Below are 9083 nucleotides of genomic sequence, written 5' to 3' on the forward strand. Positions count from 1 at the left end.
TAACAATGTGTGATACTCTTTACTTTGTATAATTATTTGGTTTTCAATGCAGTTTTTCTCGAAACTGTGGTAGGGGTCCCACTAAAATATTTCTAGGCACAAGCCTTTGTCCTTGTCTCCAACCAAGCCCCGTTATCCCCCTTGTAATGCAGATAAAAAACCTTAATATGTTGTGTTAGGGCTTGTTTTTACAAGAAGAAGTTATTTCAATTGTGTTCTTTCATCTCTTTTAACAATGTGCCTTTTCTTTTCCCGCCAAAACGTTTTGTTTATTTGCCAGCTGAAAGTTGTATAACGTTGCTCGGGCACGAAAAGCAAAGTATATTTTATAGCGTCACTCAATTGCCTGGCCGTTATTACCTTGACTAAAGCTTCTTGTAAAAACCGAGGAAGAGTTTTTATGTCAAGCTTTCAACAATATCAGCGAAAAAAGTAAATTAAATTATATTTTAGTAAGCCAATTTATCTCTGAAAGCGTGAAGCGTGCGCAAAAGATTTATCGAGTCAAGAGTCAAACGTTCTCGGAAATGCGAAACCGTGAATATTCTTCTATCCGCAGTTAGTAGGCAATGCTCTATCAAGGAATGCTAAAAGCTAAATTATTTATCCTTTGTTGTTCTAGAATTTGCACAGAAATTGTTGGAGGTTTAATTTAATAAATTAAAACCAACTTTTGCTGCACTTTGCGCGCCGTTTGAAAATGTCTTATTATTTGTCTCTCTCGTATAAAGTGGCAGTAGAATTTTCCCTGAAAATTGCTCGAATGCAGTTGAAGGTTCAATTATAGAAAATTAATTCTTTTTTTGCTTTTATTTGCCGCTAGAAAGAGTTTATGAAAGTCACGAGCTAGCGCAAATTAAGCCCATTGTTTCAATGTCGCGTGTTGCAAAAATCAGTGAAAGACTTTTAAATTGCATTTTTCCCTGTGAATTTACATCACGAACTAATCTGAACTGGAAGCGAAAGAAAGCACGTCATAGAAATAAAAGAGAACTGGTTAACTGCTTGAACTGAAAGGTTACAAAAAGGGAGGAATTCGGGCCATGTTTGCGAAACTCCTGCGCTCCAATGTTACGAACTTTAACGACGTAAACTTAAAAGAAACTTACCTCGAGAATCATCTCCCATATTGAGTCAAAACTTCTGTAACACCAAAGCTGTTGTTTTTATCTTGCTCGGCCTTAAAACGTGGTTAAAACAAGGAGAAAAGTAGTAAAACGTATTTCGTTTCGCACAGAAGTTGTTTTTTGAGTTTTTGGCAGCGGTTTGTAAAGTGCGCGAAGCTGCCACTTAACATCACGTGGGGTAAATGCTGCTCTTTGGTTGGCTGATTGATATTGTCTCGTGGTACTCTGATTGGTTACCAGAAAATGGCGGGAATTGGTTGCGTCTGGCATTTTTTCTAAATTTGGTAATTAAAAACTCGCAAGTTTTACTACTAAAAAGAACAAATTGTAATTCAATTTCTTTTTTTTTTCCCTTCGAATGTCTTTCTGCTTCTGTTCTGGAGAGAGGGCCTTACGCGTTCCAAACTGTTTAATGCCCGGAACTTGAGTAATGTTAATTTGAAAGAAAAAAGTAGTTAATCTGGTTAGCGAAGTGTGTCTTAGTAGTGCGTAAACAGTTTTTCAGCAAATTAAGAGAACATTCTTAAAGATGCTGTTACACTGTGAAATATTTCGTGCAACTTGTCTCGCAATGTTTTGACGACTTTTGGAGGGACAAAATGCACGAAGCATTTCACAGTTAAACATACCCTGCAACGGCCAAAATCGTTGCGAGACAAGATGCACGAAAAGTAGAACGTAATTCTACTCTCGGCAACGGCTCTTGCCTACCCCAGAACTCCTCCGCCACCAGGCGAATTATTTTTTATCTTTTTCCGCAATCAATCTCAAATCATGCGGATTCGGGCGCGAAAAATAAGTGTCCGTACTGCCTCTCATATTCATGTTCCCAAATCATGTGTATTAAACCAATCAAATATTGACAGTAGATACATGCTGAAACTAGGGATGGTAAGTGGACGTAACTTAAACATGATGGCGAATAAAAAAATGAAGACATTTGGACCTCCCAAATATCAAGATCTTTAACATGGATTTAGGGGAACTTGGATGAATCTCAAAAGGAAATAAACCAGCCGTGAACATATGAAATCGTGACAACCTTTTCTGATAGTTCTTTTGAACAGACACAAACCTCTCCCAGGGTAGAAAGGTTATAATAACTTGAAGTAAGCTTACAAAGCAAAAAGTTGTCCAACCTACGAGAGCAGACAGGGCAACTCGATGGCACTGGTAACCCCTCTAACCGACGTGAAATCAACAATTATATGGGTAGGTGATTCGAAGTACCTCACCCCTCATGTAAACAAACCATACTGTTTCATTTCATAGCTTTAAATCAAACCCAACAGGATCTAATTTTACTTCAATTTACGTTGTTGTTTCTGTCTTCCGGATTATACACCACGACTGTCCGGTGCAACAGTATGTCTGGGACATCCTCGGGACCTGTGGCCCGTTTCTCGAAAGTCCCGAAACTTTAAGGGCCATTTTCGGGTTCCACAATTCCCTAACCATAGTTAATAGAGGGGACTGGTTTGGAAGCTCGGCAAACATCAAAGGAGAAAACAAAGATGCCAAGATTTAGGTTGGAAAGTCCACGACCGTGCACAATCTTTTGTTTTGCGCTCATACACTATGCATGAATTACGTAACCAACACGTTTGTATTGGTTAATTCCTCAGTACGGAGTAAACAACTATTGTGTTATGTGCACGGTCAAGGCCAAAAAAGAGAACAAAAACCTGCAACAAAGAAAGTTGTCGGGTTTCATAACCATGCCCGTCTATTAACTATGCCCTAACGGAGAGGATTTAAGTCGTCAAACTTCACAATTATTTTTCTTTTGTTACCTTAAAAACACTTTAAAATATCGGCTTTCCAAAACAAGCGGTTGGTCACTTTCAAAAATGGCTTTCGGGCCCGAAAAGTTTTCGGGACTTTCGAGAAACGGGGCGCATGGGGGCTGTCAATCGGGGCGGGTTGAAGGTAGGGGCAGGCAACGTAACGGAAAGCCCATTGGTCTCCGTGAATGTGGCTCGTTAGTGCAATTACATAGGTGATTATTGAAAATTCTCCGCACTGATTGATTGCACTTGAGGTGATAATTAGGCGATAATCGCCCAAGCGCTTTTTTTTCAAAATGGCTGCAAGCCGTTTTGTCGAGGCGAAAGACGAAGTTAGTTCTTTTAAAGAAAATGCATATTTTTCAAATAATCACCTATGTGGTTATACTAAAACAATTATTTCGTGTCTCCAATTTGATTGATGTCACACCTGCCCTTTGAACATGTTGAATGGTGCCCTCTCCAACAATAGAGTCCAGACGTTCACCGCGGCTTCCGTTTTGTACAAACGCACTCCATCTTTTCTTCTACGCTATAATTGTTGCTGGAGCGTCGTACCAAACGAGTCATCCCGGGATTTCGGCCCGTGCGATCGCTTTTGGACGCAGTTGGCCCTTCGCTGCTTTCTGCTACCGACCTCCCCTCCCGGTACGGCATTGAAGGCCCCTAAACCATATCAGACAAATCCCACGCCTACTCACAGCTCCAGACCGCCCTTGTCAATTTAGACTAAAAATTCGATAGCTTATATATTCAAGGAAAAATTCATTTTATCTGTCATATGGTAAGCACTGAAGTCGCAGATTAGAAAGTGTACGCACGCGCACTGCTAAAGATAACATACATACATGCATGCATAAACTTTTATTATTTCATCTCGAATTTCAGAATAACTACAGAAGCTAATATATTCGAGACTTTACATTTACAGATGAAATACATAGCATATGCAGGTACATAACTAAATACGCAATATTTAAAAATGTCTTAATTAAAAAGAAAAGCCGCTGTACAAAATGCGGCCCTGGATTCTCATTTAAAACCAGTAAACTCAGTGGTACGGATTAAATCAGATAGCGCATTCCCCAACTTAGCTGATACGTAAGAAAAAGAACTAAAACCATGACTGGTTGTTCTAGGTTTATTTAGGGAAAGAATGTAATTTCCTCCAAAATCATGCATAAGAAGAGGAAGGGAGAGAAAACTTATCTTTCAAATAAGCAGGAAAACACTTTGAAAAAGCAACAGCAACATACTTTTATACAGTAATATGAGGAAATTTTGAATGGGCTTATTGCACAGAGATGTAGAGTTTGACTCAAGTGGTAAGAAGACAGGTAATTTGCAAATATAAATCTCAGTCTTCTCTTATTTACATTATACCGTTCCTTTGACAAGAAATTACGAAAGGCCAGCTGTTTGCTACGAGAATAACTGCGAAAAAAGCTCTACTTTGTCGCGAATTTTCTATAATAGAACCTTAATCAGAAATGAAAAGTCTACGTTAACAGTGCACACCAGGGCTTTTACTTAGTATCTGGCTGGAAATCTTATTTTCACTACTTTTTCCCCCGGCCGTGCTTCAGCCATTTGATGAGGGCCACCCTCGTGCTTCTCAAGTTGCCTGTTCTTCTCAGTACTTTTTCCTACGGCCGCGCCATCGCCATTTGATGAGGGCCAGTGTCGTGCTTGTCAGATTGCCTGGTTCATGGCCAAAAAGAATTCTGGGTAATTGTGCCATTCCATGACAAGAAAAGATCCCCGATTCTCATTTAATAGATTGTTTATAAGTGTCGGGTCAGCCAGTGCTACCGGCAAAATACCGCATAGATTAAAGTTTTTAGCTTTAAAAACCAAATTGTATCGGTAGGTGCTGGAATTCGTCCACAGAAAGGCCAGAGAGACAACTTCACTCGTCAACCGCCATGTTTTAATACAACACAGCATTTTAGGCGTCCCAGTTTGCATGAAACCATCTCTCACCTCTGTCTTGAGAAGACCAGACAGGCGCGGTTCTTACCGTACGTTTATGCCTGTAGAATATGTTCAACTTAAATGTCAATTGCTTGTAAAAAGCAGCATCTTAATTTTTTTGGCAGACTAGGTATCGGAGAGCCAGAATTCAATTTCAATTCAATTCAATTCAATTCAATTTTAATTTAAACTCACACAAACATTAATTTACAGTGTTGGAAAACGAAAAATAGAATATACATATGAATATTTACAAATTAAATATTGAAGAAGATACATAGTACTAATGAAATATTACAATTGTGATTAAGAAATAAAATGTTAGGGGAAAAGAAGAAAGGATAAATGGTAAACAAACAGTTTTAATACAAAGTTGATTGTGAAGAGTTTGGGACACCTAAATAGCTTATGAAACTAATCGAGTAGGTGCCCCAAAGGAACTAAATTTATCAGAAGGAATACAGAGATAAATAGACAATTTATGTTAAAAGTATTTCTTTAAGATCTAACTATCCAAAAAAAAAAAAATAAGTAAATAATGATAATAATAATATATATATTAATAATATTAACAATAATAACATATCAACTAAGAACTAATAATATTATTATAACTGTCTACAATATTTTGTTTTAAAGTTTTACGAAATCTAGAGAATGGAGTTATCTGCTTGATAGTAATTGAACATTTACGCGTGCGCGGACGGAATGTTTGAACAAGAGAGAAAAACGCAGTACCTCCAGACATGGCGCTGGAGCGTCGTACCAAACGAGTCATCCCGGGATTTCGGCCCGTGCGATCGCTTTTGGACGCAGTTGGCCCTTCGCTGCTTTCTGCTACCGACCTTGCCTCCCGGTACGGCATTGAGGGAGAGATATGTCGGCCCCTAAACCATATGAGACAAATCCCACGCCTACTCACAGCTCCAGACCGTCCTTGTCAATTTAGCCTATGAATTCGATGGCTTATATATTCAAGGATAAAATCATTTTTCTGTCATATGGTAAGCACTGAAGTCGCAGATTAGAAAGTGTACGCACGCGCTCTGCGCTAAATTTTCTCGCATCGATGGGCCGCGCGGGGCTCCGCTATAAAGCTCAAAAATTATGTATTTGACGTCTTATGGGCCTAACATGAACGTTTTACCTATTTCGCCGACACTAATTTTCTTTTCGTAAACTTTGACTGTCGATGTCATTCTTAGTAAGCAAGCCTTTTTATTCGGTTAGGTTTCAGTAAAGTTTTGGGATTACCTTCATTTAAATATGAAGTTGTTGTTTCGATATTGTAGAGGTTGAGTGCATTTGCTATTTACCGGTATCCATTGAACCGAGTTCGACATAGGCTTAGTCTCCAGCCGTTGGTGTCTCGGTCCGCCCGCGATCCTCCCCACCCATGGTGGTGGGGAGGATCGCGGGCGCACCGAGACACCCACGGCTGGAGACTGAGCCTAAGTTCGACATCGTTCTTCTAATTTGTTTTTTCGATTTTTTTTCTGAGGTTTTTTCTCAGTTTTTTTTTAATTTCTAAGTGACATACGCTGCTGATAAGTAAGTAAGTAAGTAAGTAACTTTATTTCAACTCGGGTTGATGATTGCTGATTAGGCCCCTAGCAAATACATGCTAATATGCCGAGAAAAGTGAAATAAACAAATAAATAAAAGCTGTATATGTATATATATATGATCAATTAATAGCTAACATTCTAACTATATCAATAAATAAACTATCTTAACTCTTAAAATTATTACAATGAATCATAGAAATCTGTACATTACAGATGTAGTTCTCTCACAGCCTTCTTAAATTCCTTGAACGTAATTTATCCGGCAAAGAATTCCAAACTTTGGCACCAATAAAAGTTGTAGATTTTAGGCCAAAGTTTGTAGTTTTCTTACGTGGGACAACTAGCTTGTTGGTACCTCTCAAGCACTTCACATTATTACGTACGACGAACAAGTCACTTATATATCCCGGTAACATACCGTTAACAGCTTTAAAAATTAATATGGCAATGTCCTGTAGGCGACGATTGGACAAAGTTAAGCCGTAGTCATCATCACCATGAAGGGGCACCCGTTTGTTGTAGACGCACCTTAGAGCTCTCTCATTAAGCCTTTCCAGCTTCTGCTTATCAGACTCATTACAATTATTCCAGATCGCAGAACAGTAAGTAAAATAAGACATTACATACGAGTTGTAGAGGCGCATCTTCGAAGAGATGTTCTAGAGTAAGTATTTTTTCCCAAATGGCATCGCTTGTTTACGAAAGGGAAAAATTGCTTCTCCGACAGTGCCCCAGACGAGTCCGTGGGGATGCGTAGGGGGGTGGGGTCAGTGTTTTTGGGTCACCAGTTATAGAGGGCTCACAGTCGTACTTCTCAGTCGCCTGGAAGCGAGTTAAATAGCAGAGGGACCTCTAAAGCACAATGCTCCTCAATAACTCTTCAGAACTGAAAGATTGTGTATTCATCGAAGGGCTACGAATAAGCTCGAAAATAAAAATCTCAGATGTGAGGTATTCGTGAATTGGTTTGTCAGCATGATATGCGATATTGCGCGTTGTTCTCTTTGCAGTAATTTAAGCCTAAGTTATTGTGATATTGCTATTTGTCTGGCTGTGGTTTGTTTTCAGGGATTACTTTCAAGAAAGAGTAGGAGAATGTGTTGTACAAATGACTTCTCTCTCCAAGGACAAAGACGGCTTCTTCGTTGTACTTAAGTTTAAAACTGCAGCCATCGCTGAGAGTGTTTTGGAAAGGTAACGCGATCTGACAGCTCCTTGGCAAAACCGAGTTCGTCTTTACTTATCATGATTTTTTTTTGCCCTTAGATTACATAATTTTATCGTGAATGCCTTTCAAATGTCGTTAATTTTACTACTATGTTCCACATCTACATCTTCATTTAGATATGTCGGTAAAAGTCGTTAAACATCACACCAACGTTTAAAAATGTAACAAAAGTTAAAATAATACAATTGAAAATTATATCTACTAAAACGTGAAATGAAAAAATAAACAAATAAAGGAATAAATAAATATAAAAAGGAGCTTTTCTATTCCCCGTAGGGGTGTAAGCTGTTAACCACTATCAAAAATACCATAATACTATTTGTTTGTCTCTCCAAAATGTTGCATAAGCATTGTTTCCAGTTTCTCTTGGGACTAACAATGGTCCCAAGAGAAAATAATAACAATGCTTATGCAAAAATGTGGAGAGACAAACGAAGAGTATTATTGTATACGTGATAGTGGCTCATAATAATATTATAAAGGAGGTACCGGTAGTTACATCCAAGGATCTAAGTGCGTTCATGTTTTTGCCTCAAGGATTTGCATTGTTTGCGGCAGTAGATGAAGCATTAATGGCTTTTTGAAAACGTTTATTTGCCAATTCTAAGGCACCAAGGTTTAAAAGGGCTTAGACATTTTAATACCTTTAAGATTTAAATTTAATTAACTGAAAGTATCCTCTTTTGTATTAAAGATACCATGGAAAGTACATTTTTGGAAACAGAGTGGCATTAAGTTATTGGAGAGCTCCAAGGAATAGACACTCAAGAAGTTTAAGGCCGCAGAAGCGTGATTGGTCCCCTGAGAAAACAGAACTTTGTGACGGTCACAGAAATAACACAAGATACTCCAGAGGCACGAATTCACTGACTGAACAGTCAAAATCAAGAGAAATTTTGGCTAATGAAGACAACAGTAGTCGGTGTGATTATCAAGATCACAGTTTTGTGAAGATATATGATGAAAGAGAGAAATTGGGCCATGAAACAGAATGTTTACTAGAACCTTGGGAAGATGATAACCCTGGGGAAGGATATAACAAAGATAACTGGGATTATTATGATTTTGATTATGCTGGTGGAAGCACAGATCTCTCTGAAAGAAAATATGAAGGAGACGAGGTTTGCATATTTTCCATAACCATTATTATGGCAAACATTTGAATAATAATTATTGGTGGCAGCCCCTTGAAAAACATAATTTAGATATACTCAAAAACTATGTCCCCTTTAAAAGACAGGCACTATGAAGGAATATTGGCAGGCTTTTATTCAGAGACCACAGAGGTAATCAGATGATGAAGGGACCGCAAAACAAAAATTGCTTTTGCTGTGGGTACATCAATTGCCCTAACAAACTTACAGAGGATCCAGGAGTTGCATCAAGCCAATCTCCTTGT

General features: G+C 38.5%; 1 protein-coding gene across 2 annotated transcripts in view; it reads left to right on the forward strand.

Annotated features, from left to right (window-relative positions):
• Positions 1-7234: 7234 nt before the first annotated feature.
• The window catches only part of LOC138056752 (uncharacterized), a 12314-nt gene continuing 10465 nt past the window's right edge, over positions 7235-9083 (forward strand). The window contains exons 1-3 of one of the 2 annotated variants that reach the window (XM_068902627.1): positions 7235-7407; positions 7525-7650; positions 8379-8805. In XM_068902627.1, the coding sequence (XP_068758728.1) occupies positions 7319-7407; positions 7525-7650; positions 8379-8805 (642 nt within the window). In that variant the 5' untranslated portion in view covers positions 7235-7318. The remainder of the gene's footprint in view (positions 7408-7524; positions 7651-8378; positions 8806-9083) is intronic. The other variant, XM_068902628.1, reaches the window with a different exon arrangement.

The sequence above is a fragment of the Montipora capricornis genome, chromosome 7, assembly GCF_036669925.1.
Source record: "Montipora capricornis isolate CH-2021 chromosome 7, ASM3666992v2, whole genome shotgun sequence".
In the NCBI taxonomy this organism is placed as follows: domain Eukaryota; kingdom Metazoa; phylum Cnidaria; class Anthozoa; order Scleractinia; family Acroporidae; genus Montipora; species Montipora capricornis.